General features: G+C 37.9%; 2 protein-coding genes across 2 annotated transcripts; both read left to right on the forward strand.

Moving 5' to 3' along the window:
- The first annotated feature begins 352 nt into the window (after nt 1–352).
- On the forward strand, nt 353–7,156 carry frmd8 (FERM domain containing 8). Its single transcript, XM_055208431.2, has 11 exons — nt 353–534; nt 969–1,041; nt 1,139–1,306; nt 3,246–3,347; nt 3,434–3,492; nt 3,588–3,754; nt 3,907–4,110; nt 4,199–4,322; nt 4,404–4,553; nt 4,679–4,898; nt 4,974–7,156. The coding sequence occupies exons 2-11, from the start codon at nt 969–971 to the stop codon at nt 5,084–5,086; spliced, it is 1,380 nt and encodes a 459-aa protein (XP_055064406.1). The 5' UTR covers nt 353–534; the 3' UTR covers nt 5,087–7,156.
- A 236-nt stretch (nt 7,157–7,392) lies between these two features.
- vps51 (VPS51 subunit of GARP complex) lies at nt 7,393–14,631 on the forward strand. Its single transcript, XM_055208410.2, has 12 exons — nt 7,393–7,467; nt 7,539–7,740; nt 9,232–9,361; nt 9,526–9,672; nt 9,860–10,079; nt 10,238–11,132; nt 11,307–11,522; nt 12,754–12,837; nt 12,923–13,057; nt 13,225–13,346; nt 13,590–13,677; nt 13,768–14,631. Exons 2-12 carry the CDS (start codon nt 7,564–7,566, stop codon nt 14,026–14,028), a joined length of 2,475 nt encoding a protein of 824 aa, XP_055064385.2. The 5' UTR covers nt 7,393–7,467; nt 7,539–7,563; the 3' UTR covers nt 14,029–14,631.
- Nucleotides 14,632–14,676: the final 45 nt, after the last annotated feature.

Below are 14,676 nucleotides of genomic sequence, written 5' to 3' on the forward strand. Positions count from 1 at the left end.
TGGCTCCCCTTGTTTATATATATATATATATATATATATATATATATATATATATATATATATATATATATATATATATATATATATATACTGTAAATCTATTCAACACATTCTTGAATTGTTATTTTCACTGATGTTTCCAGGTTATGTGTATCTCTTAAAACAGGAAGAAATCTTCATGTATTTTAGGGAGAAAATTATATTTTCATTTTATAAAATTTGATTTAAACTTTTAACTTCAAGACGTATTTTCCATTGACCACGCTGTTGAACTTTCAATAAAGGTTAAGGGTTGGGGGCAGTGCAGCGCCCTCTTTGGGCGATACTTATGATTTCCCCTGTATTCTCATGACTTGTCATCTAGGTTTTGTAGTATTTCAGTGTGGTGGGCGCTGTTTTATGAGCATTATCCAGCAGCGGTGCTGTCCCCGTCACACTCTAATCTCTTTTATATAACTCTGTTTTTCCAAACATTGGTGGTTTTCGTCTTTTTTAATCGAGAAAAACCCATCTGAAACGACGGACAGTGTCTCGGTAAGTTTCTCTGTATGATTTGCTTAGCAGGCAGTCATGTATTGGCTAGCTAACGTTAGCCAGTCAGTCGACAGTTGTTGTTTTTCTTTTATTTTCTTATTTAATTCCTTATTAAGAAAGTAGCAAGTGTTATTTAACCAGAGTGTTTAACAGGCCCGCATTTGTGAGTACAAACGGACAAAACAACTTGTAAATACGCTTGAAAGTTTAAAGTTGCTGCATTAGCATCAGTGTTTACTGCAGAAACTGTTACAGTCAGTGATTGTGTTCTGCTTTTTATAAAAAAAACTTCCCCAATGGTGACAATTTTGTTGTTTTTATTGACGTCGTACCAAAATCACATCAAACAAGCTGCATATATATCTCGTTTTAAATTGCCTTGTGTAAGTTAACCAAGTAACGTTAGTTGTTTCTAAACTTGTGGATTAACTTAGATGGAGGGAGATGATGTCGACTCTGAACGTTCACATTCCCAGCGCGGAAGTGTGGCTTCTTCAGTCACCAGAGGTCTGTGCTTTGCATCTCATCGCTCCTCTCCTGATCTCATGTTACTAATCTGTTGTTGTTTTTGATGTTGATCAAATGTTCCCCTGTCTATGTCCAGCCCAAGATTTGATCGTGTACCTGGCGAACGACAGTGCAGTGCACTTGACTTTGGAGAGTCTTGGTTGTATAAGCGCTCAGGAGCTTGGCCGCAGTGTCAGAGAGGTTCTCAACATTCCCAACTCTGCCATAGATGTGTTTGCTTTCTGGTTCTGCTCCCCATTGCTTGGTAATGACAGTTCTTTGTGTTTGATGCCATTCTTAGGCCAATGTAGAATTTATGATCTATTCCTGTTTGACTTGCGAAGGAGGGAAAGACACAATGGTGACATTTATGGTCTCTTTGGCTGCTTTGCAAACGAACTGACGGAAGTCCTCGGGGCGTTAAATGCCACCAGCTGTGCCTGTGATGCATTCAATTTCTGTTTTAACAAGTTTTTATTTATTTAATAAGGAGTTAGTTCATGCAAATATTAAAATCTTGTTATTATTAACTCAGGCTAATGTTGTTCAAACACCCGGTGGCTTTCTTTGTGCATCAGAACCAAAAGGTCAATTGTGTTGTTATTTAGTGGTGATATTTAATGACGCTTTTGTGTTAAAGAGGTGGTCACAATTCACTGCCATTGTATTAGAAAAAAATCCAAATTTTTGTTTAAAAAATGCTATTGGGGTTTAAACAATATTAGGATAAGTAAATAATGGTAATTTTTTTGTTTTTGGCTGAACTATTCCTTTAAAGGTCACCTAATATGGCAATTTTTCAAGATTTAATATTAGTCTTATATTTTTGTGTGTTTCTTTTTGAAGATGTCAAATAAATCTTTGGTGTCTCCAGAGTACGTATATGAAGTTCTAGCTCAAAATACCATATAGACAATTTATTATAGCATTTTAAAATTGCCACTTTGTAGGTGTGAGCAAAAATCTGCTGTTTTGTGTCCTTTAATGCAAATGAGCTGATATCTGCACTTAATAGAGACAGAGCACAGTTATGCTAATTTGAAAACCATGCCCACCGGGAAAAAAACAATCCAACCGTCTCCATTGACTTTGTGTTGAGAGAGGCAGCCTCCTTGTCATGTCTGGCTTATAACAAAAACAAAATAATACCTAAAAGCTGCTGTGTGACAGTGTGTACAGCTAACAAGCCAAAAAACCCAGAAATAAGTTTTTATAAGCTGTCGAGCCGTAAAGCCCAGCCTTTAAGGAGAAAAAGTGGATCGTCGACTACGTTTTCCTTTAGTGGGTGCAGTTCTACTAATAGTAGTACTATGAAAGTTGCCTGTTTTCCACTTTTGTGTCTTTAAACGCTCGTTTTTTTGGGGTCGACAGCTTATGGGGGCTGATTTCTGGGTTTTTTGGCTTGTTGGCTGTGCACCCTGTCACACAGCAGCTTTTAGGCGTTATTCTTTTGTTGTTACAAGCCAGAGATGACAAGGAGGCGGCCTCTCGTAATGCAAAGTCAATGGAGTCGGTGGCGTTGTTTTCAGTTTATGACGCATTGCGCTCTGTCTCTATGGCAGTGCCGTGGTTGGATAGTGCAGATTAAAAGGCTTTTTTATCCACTTCTGACATCACAAGGGGAGCCAAATTTCGATTTGTACATGCTTAAAGAGAATGGTTTACCAAAACTAAGTTACTGGGTTGTTCTTTTTCACATTTTCTAGGTTAATAGAAGCACTGGGAACCCATTTATAGCACTTAAACATGGAAAAAGTCAGATTTTCATGATATGTCCCCTTTAATCCAATCACCTTTACTTCATTGTTCATAATGAATGTGCGGTAATGAATTATGTAAAGAAGAATTAAAATAGAAATGATCACCTAATTGTGGTCTTTGGAAAATTGTGAGCAGGGCCTGTGCAAAGTGATGTCAGTTTGCTTAGAAAATGCCGGCAGCTTGTCCCAAAATAGGAGTTGGCAGATTTTTATACAGGGTGGTTGTGTGCACACACATGCGACACACAATTATGAACAACATATACAATTATGTTCTCATATAAGGTGACCTTTAAATTAAACCATAATATTATATTGTGTAGTTCTAACATAGAAACTGTTAATGTATGATAACCAACAAAGATAGTCGTCCTTGCCATTAATCGTCATCATAAATTCCTGTCTGTTTACCTTTTCCCTCATTTTGCTGCCATGTTTAAACAGAGCTGCAGTTAAAGCCAAAACATCATCCTCACAAGCTGTGCCGTCAGTGGCAGGACCTGCTGTACCGCTTTACAGAGGCACCCGCAGAAGACATTGCTCAAGGTTCTTGTGTGATTTGTTTGGTTTGCACACATCATGACACCTGAACGTTTACGTGTCTAATAACAACCAATCTCTGTGCCTTGCAGATGAGCCAAGTCTTCTGTACAAAAGAAATGTTTTTTATCCAAAGTCTAAAGAACTTCAGGTACAGAACGTCTTGAAGCATTTGTCCTGTGTAAACGCATGGTATTACCCAGCAAGCTCATGTTGATTTGTTATATTAATACCTTTACTTCTCAGATTGAAGATGAAGGAATATTAAAGCTGCTTTATGACGAGGCCAAGATGAATATCTTAGAGGGTCGATACCCATGTGACCCTGAACACTGGCTAACTTTGGGAGCATTATCTTGTGCTATTGAGCTGGGGACAGGGTTGGATGACCAAGCCCTAACAACAGCTATTAGGTACATTTTCAATGACTAACAATTACTACAATTCTAGTTTACCTCTAGAATAGGAATATTCTGCATAGGAGGTCTATCAAAGTTTAAACAAGTCTCTGAAAAGGAGCTTTGAATTGCTTTAATTTCCGTTTCTCCCCCTGATGTTATTTTAGAGAAAAGAAGCTGTCCTCCTTTGTGCCGCCCCACGTCGCATTAGGAGGAGGAGGTTTTCTGTCCACATTGAGAGGGAAGGGAGGGCGGAACGCTGAGATGGAGCAAAATCTAATTAAGGAGTATCATTCAGTCTCTTCCAGTTCGGAGCCCGTTGCTCTGCTGCGCCAGTACCTCAGGACCTGCCACGCCCTGCCTTATTATGGGTATGTTGAATTATGGGCAACTTATAAACACAAACCATTCTGATTGACTAAATTGACTGAAACCATGCATGTTTCTGTCTTCTGATAGTTGTGCATTCTTCATGGGTGAGATAGACAAGCCAGCCCAGGGCCTGCTTCACAGAGGTGGTCGTAAGGCCGTGCATGTGGGCATCAGTTTGGAAGGCGTGTATGTTATGGATATGAAAGAGAAGGTCTGTGTGTTTTTGAAACAGATGCTTGGTGGCGTCTCGATGTTTCAGATTTCAATCTCTCATATCTTTTGGCTCCTATAGCATGTCCTCCTGGGTCTGAAGTTCAACGAGCTTTCCTGGGATCACAGTTACCCTGAAAGAGATGGAGACTCGCATATACTCTGGCTAGAGTTCGATGGGGAGGAGGATGGCTTGCCTGTAAATAAGTTATTAAAGATTTATTCAAAACAGGTGAGCAGGTGTCTTTTCTTATCTTTGTAAAAATTAAACTGTGGAAGTCTCTATGGCCATCATTCGAACAAAGCACTTAAATTTGTCATTCAGTTGATCATTTTAGCACTTTCTTTGTCCGCTAGTCGCAGCTGATGACCGGTCTGATTGAGTTCTGTGTGGAGTTACGTGCTGAGTCAGGAGCCACAGGGACTGACGGCGTGGTCACACCCTCCCAAGCACCTTCGGGTCAGGTGGACACCAACGAGACAACCACAGAACGAAGACGGGGGAAACTGCGCAGGCAGAGCAGCGTGGTCTGCAGCCGAGTCCATTCTCTCAACACCATCAGCTATGTTGATGATGGTAAAAGAGAACGTGAAATCGCATTAAATTCTTCATTCATATATTATTTTTTAATGGTACTCAACCTCTTTTTAGGTAAAGAGATCAAGCGTCTGAAACCGAAGAGAGCTTCTTCCTTCTTCACGCGACAGGCACAGCCTCCCACTTACTCTGCCGTTCAGGTGACTGAAAGTTTGGAGCAAGGGTGAACCCCAGCATTACCACTGCCCTCTTCTGCCCGGTGACCAAAACTACATCTGTCCTTTGAGATTCTCATAGACACGTTTGTTTACGCTGTACGGAACTGATCTGAATGGACGGATCGGACCAAGATCACAGACTGAACACAGACTATTTACAGATGATTTGTGCGTTACGTCACAGTTTTAAGTTTGTGCTTTTTCTGTTGGCTGTACAAAAGAATGTGAAATTTGCCTCGGTTATAACATGCTAAGACATTTTGGTTGTAAGTGCATTGGCTGTTAAAATGCAATGAAATGGGGCATGACAAACTGACTGTAAACCTCTATATAGGTCAGTGTTTTGAATGTAAAATTCAACTATGCAACCATCAAATCAAACTACATCCCAGTGGCTGTAGAGGACAGCGATCTAGTTTTTTGATATGTGCCACCATCAATACTTCCTAAAGCCTAGATCTTCTGTACTAAAGCAAACAGTCAATGCCTCTAGTATAACCAACTTCCGTTATATGCAAACCAAGGCTGCATTTTGGGGCAGAGCATTGTAAAGACAGCATTGAGTGAGATGGGACATTCTGTGCTACACGTCTAATGAATGTCTGTATTGTTTTTACCACTCGCCTTGTTGGCATATGCAGGCTTCTGCCGAGCAACAAGATTTTTGTTTCCACTTGATCTGTTTAATAATGACCAAAGTTAAATTATGATGCATTAAGGTCGAGTGTAGTGTGTTTTAACTATTTGCCGAGAAGTGTATTCATATATAAGTGTATTAGTGTTTACACTAGGCCTATATCTTGTTGCTCTGGAGAATCATGCATTTCTTATGGTGTATTTGTGTAATGCACTGCTCAACAGAATCCAGGTTATAAAAAACCTTTTATATGTACCCTAACTTGAAATAAATCATCGATAGGTAGGTAGCTGGTGATTTCAGTCAATGATACTGTATGTTAAGTTAAATTTTATTTAGTGATGTGTGCAAGCAACTTAATAAGCATTGTGTACTGTATTTCCAGGCTCTCAGAGCTTAAATGTACCTAATGTGCATTTAATTTAAACACAGGGCTCAATATTAAAGCTTGTACGAAATATCTTAAGGTTTTACCTCATGTGCTGTTAGTGTCAATTTGGAACTCTTCAATACTTAAACTTGTTTTTTATATTTCAATTGTTGAGCATTCAAATCCATGACTAATGATATCAAAAGCATATACGAATGTTTGTTCAATGTATGCTATGTTATGGTAAAGATAATCTCCAGCTGTGCAGATAAGTCAACAAGTACACAACCTGAAAAGCTTAATATCAAGCCCTAAATATGTCCTTTTTCACCAAAACACATCTGTATTTATCTATGCATGACATTTACTGGCTTAAATTGGTTTTGTGATATATGCATGTTCTGTAAACCTTTCTTTGCCTGCTTTTGCACATGAGATGTGATCACATTTATTAGTGTGTAAAATTACCTGAAGATTCACAATTACAAGCAAAACTGTGAAGTGAAGACAGCAACCAGTGGTTTGGAAAACAAACCAAAAGAGTTGCCAAATGGCTTAAAGCCAAAACTACACATCGAAAACAAAAAGTCACACAGCTTTTGCAGAACTCTTTTTTGTACTGTCACATTGAAGACGTTAATTCAGCATTGCCTAGTCTTATGAATCACTGTATCATATTTTATTTTCCATTCTAAAATTAACTAGTCATTTTATTTTTCATCTGAGCACCTGTCAGACGTGCACCTAATAACTAATTGTAGATAGTGATGTATTTCAATACTAATTTAAAGTGCCTTTTTACATTCACCTTTTGTTACTGTAGTTTGTCATTTTTCTATGTATCTGTCTTTTAGTTTGAAATTGTAACTTTACCACATTTGCTGTTTGTGAAGTTTTATACACAAATTAGCACTACCAATATTTTGTGACTGTAACATAAACTAAAACCATTTATTGAAACTTTTTATTCATGCTTTGTACTTTAGGCATACAGTACTTCACATCAGTAAATTTTCTGTATAATGGATTTTATATCAATGTTTCATTTAAGTAAACTTTTTCCTTCCAATAAGGTTCTTTAATGTGTTTATCAAAGAAGGAAAACTAAATATTGTATTAAGCAGATAAACAGGAACAAGCATAAACGTTCTTAAATTGATTGCATTTATTCTAACCTGTGATCTATTGCATAATTACAATTTTCATTAGTAATATATTCAATATAATTTTATTATAGATATATAATTGAATATAATCAAAATTATGAAAAAAATTACACATGACCACTAACCGAGTTTAGATTTCCTGGACTTTTATTATGAAATGCTGTGCCATTTTGAATCTACGCTGCACAGCAGCTTCATCAACAAACTGAGTTGGCAGGTAGCAACCGAGCACTTTGACACAGATGTTTCAGTGACACCTGTATAAATACTCTTTTATTATATTATTAGGGTATAGCTGAACTGTGTCGTGGAAATGAGTTCGGCAACAACCCCACCTGATTCGGACCCTACCCGGCGTCGGAGGGTTCACAGTATGCTAAAGGTTTACTACGGCCTGAATGAGGAAGGAAAAGCCACAGAACAAGCCGACTCTCTGGATCCCTGCGATATCAATGGGCCGCATTTCGACCCTGAGATTTATTTAAATAAGGTAAACATAGTCTGTAACTGATATTACCGTTGTCATGTTAAACTGTTAACTCAATTCATGATATGTCAAGTTCACCTTGTTTTGCGTCAACCGCAGATGTCCAGTATGAGTATGTATGGATGGTGACAGTTGCAAATATATAATGCATAAATATATAAATGCGTAAATACATTTTGATAAAATTTGCACAATTAATTGCTTTAATTTATTCCTACATTTTAGGCATCAACTTTTATTTGTATTATTTCTGTATTTTTATGTTATACTGTTATTGTGGTATACTTTTGTATTTATTGTGGTATATTAACTCAGTGGTTCTCAAACTTTTTCAGCGTGCGGCACCCCAAAGAAAATGTATGATATAAAACATTGTTAATAAAAAAATTTGAATCAAACAAAACATATTAAATTATAAAATCTAGTGCTTTTGGTTAGTAGCCTTATTTTCTGAGGTTTAGTTACACAGAATTTATGATAAATTAATATATTTTATAAAACTGTATAAAACTTGGGCCCCCGGCACCATCTCAGGGCCCCCAGTTTAAGAACCACTGTATTAAAGGCGGGGTGCATGATCTCTGAAAGCCAGTGTTGATATTTGAAATCACCTAAACAAACACGCCCCTACCCCAATAGAATCCGGATCTTCTTTTGATACCCACACATACGCAACCCAGGCAAAGATGTTATTTAGTAGACATGCCCCTTATTGCTGATTGGCTTCAAGTGTGTTTTGGTACTCAGCACTTTGGTCCCTTTTCCAAAGCGTTTCTCAGAAATGGTGAACCCCGCCTTTAACTGAGGAAATAAAATTAAATAAAACTGCAGAGTACTATAGTACAGTGGTTCTCAAACTGGAGGCCGCGAGATGGTGCCAGGGGGGCCCCAGTTTTATGACATTTAATAAAATAAATTAATTTATCATGAATTCTGTGCAATTAAACCTAAAAAAATAAGACTACTAACCAACAGCACTACTTCGTATCATTTAATGTTTTTTTAAATCAAAAGTTGAGTTTTAAAACAGTTTCTTGTCATAAATTTTCTTTGGGGGGGGGCGCGAAGGAATGCACCATACAAAAGGGGGGCCGCCGCACGCTGAAAAAGTTTGAGAACCACTGCTATAGTATACATTAACAAAGTGTATTACTATATACTACAGTATACTACAATATACAGCTTATTATAGTAAATTCTACATATAAAATTCTTGGTATTACAACAAAATAAATACTATTCTGAAATATACCACTGTATTGTTCATGTAGGGTTTTTACATTAATTGATTTGTTCATTCATTCCTATTTAATTCATCTCTGGTCTTCCAGGATTAAATGAAAAATATTATCTTATGCATACACTTTATTGTTAGGGAAAGGCCTCTGGTTCTTGTGTTTGTAATGCACAGTTGATTTGTTTGAATTTTTATATGCCCTGCAATTTGCTTTAAAAGCAGTGTGTAACAAAGTGTTTTAAAATGTCTTGTTTTAGTTGAGGCAGGAATGTTCTCTCGGTGAGCTGATGGACCATGAGAGCTGCATGGTGAAACAGATCAGATCTCTGGACAGTGACATGCAAACCCTGGTTTATGAAAACTACAATAAGTTCATCTCTGCCACAGGTTAGTGAACAGTTTTACGGATAAGCATTGCTTGTCTTCTGGTTGTCTTCGTATTGCTTTTCAGTTTAACATACTAAATAGTTTGCGTTATGTAATATCACTTCTTTGGCATGTATAGGCCACAAATGCATCTGATAGGCTGTTGGTTTTTTAACATTTCACAGATACAATTAGGAAAATGAAAAATGATTTCAAGAAGATGGAAGATGAGATGGACTGTTTGTCGGCCAACATGGCCGCCATCACAGAGTTCAGTGCCTGCATCAGTGGCACGCTGCAGAACCAGCATGCACAGATCACCAAACTGTCAGGTATGAATACTTGTATGATTTTTTGTGTACTTGTTATTCATAACTCATTAATCCCGATGCCACACCACAACTTTTTAAAAATATATGAGCTGTACTTTAGTCATATTGGCATCAGTTTTTTTTGTGTTTAGTCCCAGCAACATCAAATGATTAACCAAAATTAATTTAAATTTCTTCGTCTGTACAGGTGTTCACACTCTCCTCCGTAAGCTGCAGTTTTTGTTTGAGCTGCCAGCGAGACTCAATAAGTGTCTGGAGTTGCAGGCCTATGCCCAAGCCGTGAGTTCCCACCGCAAGGCGCGCTGTGTGCTGCAGCAATACAGTCACATGCCCTCCTTCAGGGGTATCCAAGATGACTGTCACGTCATTATGGAGCAGCTCGCTCAGAAATTGCGACAGAAATTCAGGTATGGATGTGATATTTCTTTTGAAGATAGGACAGTGAGAAGCATGAGACATGATTTTAATATAAGACATTTTTGGTGAGGACATCCTACAGGTGATTCACACTTGTATCAACAATACTCAATTCACTAATTTCACGCTAACTTTTGTTTACTTACAGGGATGGTGGCTCGAGTGCCAAGGATCTCTCTGAATGTGTCGAGCTACTTTTGCAGTTAGACGAGCCTGCGGAAGAGCTTTGTGACAAATTCCTTAGCCACGCCCAGTCTAGGTTAGAGGTGGACCTCCAGGGATTGGAGGCGGAGCTTAAAGACTCACCAATTCCTGATACCGGCTTTGCACTAAAACCAGGTCCCGGATCGAATCCTGTGTCTCCTTCGTCTACAGGCAATCCCTTCCTCTCTCCTAATGCCGGAACAGACATTCTGGAGTTCATCGATCGAGGGTGCAATGAGTTTGTTAGTAACGTCTGTTTGGTCATTGCCTCATATCAAGAATTGTTCATCAACCGCCCGCAGGAGAGCGAGTTGGCGTCAAAGAATATTCCTGAAATGGCTAATGGCAAGCTACATGTATTTGTTGACACCTTGGCTGCTAGATACTTTTCTTTAGTCGAGCGAAGGATACAGGAAGAGAAAGGGGTGGGGGATAACTCTTTATTAGTGAGAGCTCTGGATCGCTTCCATCGCAGATTGCAGGCCATTTCTAAACTACTTCCAGGGTCAGCAGTGCCCAGCCAAGGAACTGAGATAGTGGTACGGGCAGCAAGGGAGAGGATCAAACAGTACCTGTCTGCCTTACAAACCTTCTACCATGGTAGTCTTACTGATGTGAGACAGGCTTTGGCTGCCCCACGTTTATCAGTGGGCGGGGCCAGTTCATCAGGAGGTGGAGCTCTTGGGGGAGGTGCTGCAAGTAAAGATGCCCAGCCTAATCTGTCAGAGCTGCTGAGTTCATTGTCTAACTTCATTCTCAATCAGTTAAAGTCTGTATTGGCTTCAGTGCACCTCTTCACAGCGAAAGACATCACTTTCTCCAACAAGCCTTATTTCAAGGTAAAGAGTGAACTGAATAAATGTAATATGTGACCCTGCCTGTAAATTATAGGCTAAAATCTTATATTTCGACATGGTCTAGTTAATTTAGAGATATCAAGGTTATATTTTCACAGAATGTTCTTTACATGATGTATTATTTTAGGTTTGTGGTCATGTTTTGTCTTTTTCAAGGGTGAGTTTTGTAGCCAGGGTGTCCGTGAGGGTTTGGTTGTGAGCTTTATCAAGTTCATCTGCCAGTCATCTCGGCAGTACTGTGAAAGTGCAGGTGACAGAGGCGGATCTACCCCTCCTGCTCTCCTTCTGTTACTTTCTCGTCTCTGTCTGGACTTTGAGACATCTACCATCTCCTACATTCTTACGCTTACAGACGAACAGTTTCTTGTACAGGTATCCTATATCCATCATATTCTCATAACAAATTTTAAAGGGATAGTTCACCCAAAAATAATTTTTTATCCTCATGTTGAATCGTCTATGAATTTCTTTTTTCTGATTAACACAAAAGAAGATATTTTGATAAATGATGGTAAGCACACATCTGATTGTCACCATTATGGAAGTAAATGTTGTGATAAATGATAAAAATTATATTTTAATACATGATGGTAAGCACACAGTTGAAAGAAATTCATACAGGTTTAGCAAATGAGGATGAGAAAACAACAGAATTGTCATTTTTGGGTGAACTATCCCTTTAAAGGATCAGTCAATTTTCTTAAAAAAAAATCCAGATAATTTACTCACCACATTGTCATCCAAAATGTTGATATCTTTCTTTGTTCAGTCGAGAAGAAGTTATGTTTTTTGAGGAAAACATTCCAGGATTTTTCTAATTTTTATGGACTTTAATGGAACCCAACACTTATTAGTTTTAATGCAGTTTAAAATTGCAGTTTCAAAAGACTCTCAAATGAGGCATAAGGGTCTTATCTAGCGAAACGATTGTGTTTTTTGGCAAGAAAGGTGAAAAATATGCACTTTAAAACAACTTCTCGTCTTCCTCCGTCCTGTGGCGCGCCAGCGCGACCTCACGTAGTTGGGTAATGACGTCGAAGGGTCACGTGTTACATATATGAAACGCACATTTGCTGACCATTTTAAACAATAAACTGACATAAAGACATTGTTGTATGTCAAATGATACTAATTAATGTCGGAACGCTTCTCTTTCTTCACACTTGTAAACACTGGGGAGAAGTTTCGCATACGTCATTTGTGACCTCTTGACGTGATGACGTATTACGTGAGGTCACGCTGGTGCGTCACAGGACCGGAAGGAGACGAGAAGTTAAAAGTGCATTTTTTTTTCTTGCCAAAAATGACAATTGTTTCACAATATAAGACCTAGATAAGAGTCCTTTGAAACTGCAATTTTAAACTGCATTAAAACTAATAAGTGTTGGGGTCCATTAAAGTCCATTAAATGAGAAAAATCCTGAAATGTTTTCCTCAAAAAACATAATTTCTTCTCGACTGAACAAAGAAAGACATCAACATTTTGGATGACATGGTGGTGAGTAAATTATCTGGATTTTTCTTAAGGAAATGGACTAATCCTTTAAGACAAACCAGTGAACCAGTCTAACAATTTTCATCCCAAACCTGCTTCCCTAAACAGCACCACACTCCTGTTACTCCAGTTACAGCGCTTTGTGCGGAGGCCAGAGAGGCTGCACAAAAATTACTGAACCACTACGTAAAGGTAACAAAGAAGAAATTTAGCTGTCTGGTTTCATTTTAAAGTCATTGTTAGGTAGTTATGTTAAGATGACTTTGTTTTGGTCCAGGTTCAAGGACTAATCATCTCTCAGATGCTAAGAAAAAGCGTGGAAACAAGAGATTGGGTGAACACCATTGAACCTCGAAACGTCCGAGCTGTAATGAAAAGAGTGGTGGAAGATACCACCTCCATTGATGTACAGGTATTTGAAGTATTTATGTAAAAATGCTCAGATTTTATCATAAGAACACTCAGATATCAATAGGATTCTGTATAACTGTATCTTCCCTGTACATCTAGCTAAAGTCACCACCTTTGTATGAGATTTTGATTAGTCACTAATTGTTTATGCTTTTTGTTTTTTAATAGGTGGGACTGCTTTATGAGGAAGGGGTAAGGAAAGCCCACAGCAGTGACTCCAGCAAACGTACCTTTTCTGTATACAGCAGCTCAAGACAGCAGATTAGATACGCACCAAGCTACACTCCCAGGTGCAGAATTGCTTTTCTGATTAAAATAAATTAATATTGACTTGACATCATTTCATGCTGTTAATAAGGTTAATTCTGCTTCTTTGGAGAAGTCCAATAGAATTCAAGTAGGCTACTTTAAAGGTATTATGTATTATCAGATGTCTATACTGTATACTTTTTGTGGAATCAGTTTAAATATTGTTATATTATGTATAAAAATTATAGATTCAATTATGTGTAATATTTTTATGTTTATTCCAGTGCTCCAATGGACACAAATTTGCTAAGTAACATTCACAAACTGTTTTCTGAGAGGATCGACATCTTTAGCCCAGTGGAGTTCAACAAGGTAAAAACGAACAGTCTGAACTAAAAAAATAAACAGATCATGATCAAACTGACTGTTAACTAATGCCAAAACCACCTTCTCTCATCTCAGGTCTCTGTACTGACTGGCATCATTAAAATAAGTCTGAAAACATTCCTTGAATGTGTTCGTCTGCGTACATTTGGACGTTACGGACTGCAGCAAATTCAGGTGGATTGTCACTATCTGCAGATGTACCTGTGGCGATTTGTGTCAGACGAGAACTTGGTTCACTTCCTGTTGGATGAGATTGTGGGTAGTGCCGCCCACCGTTGCCTGGACCCCTCCCCAATGGAGCAGAGTGTTATAGAGGTCATCTGTGAGAGGGGGTAGAGAAACACAAGAAGGATGTGTAAAAACCTTTTCATCAATTGGACGACCCCAAATTCAAGTCATTTTGTGAATTTCAACATACATGCATATATTTGGAGTTTTCGTGCACTGTTTCTTGTGCAAGGGTTATAACGCTGAAATTATGGTCACAAAATGAATGCAACATGTCATTAAAAGTAAATTATGACCCATTTATTTAATCTAATTAACTGTATATCATGTGTTTAAATCATGTATAATGATTTGTCTATAAACGTAAATGAGTACCCACAAAATACAGTTAAATTCTTTAGTATTTACTATAGTAAGCTGTTGTATATTAGTAATTACTACACTTCGTTAATGTATACTACATTATACTGTAGTATTACTTGGAGTGAACTTATTAACTGCTGTATGCTTTAATATTTACTATAGGGAGCTACAATAAACACTATTATTTGCTACAGTACAGTTTACTATACTAAATACTAAAGTATACTTCTCGTATGGGTACATTTAAAACATATTTCATTGTTGATTCGTTGTATGTCTGTATTCATTCAACACTGGATGATATGTATTTAATAAACATATTTAATAAACAAATGTGCAACAAATAAATCGCGTCCAGCAGCGTTTTGGGTCTACTGTTGTCCAATGGATACG

Source organism: Misgurnus anguillicaudatus, chromosome 12 (genome assembly GCF_027580225.2).
Source record: "Misgurnus anguillicaudatus chromosome 12, ASM2758022v2, whole genome shotgun sequence".
Classification (NCBI taxonomy): domain Eukaryota; kingdom Metazoa; phylum Chordata; class Actinopteri; order Cypriniformes; family Cobitidae; genus Misgurnus; species Misgurnus anguillicaudatus.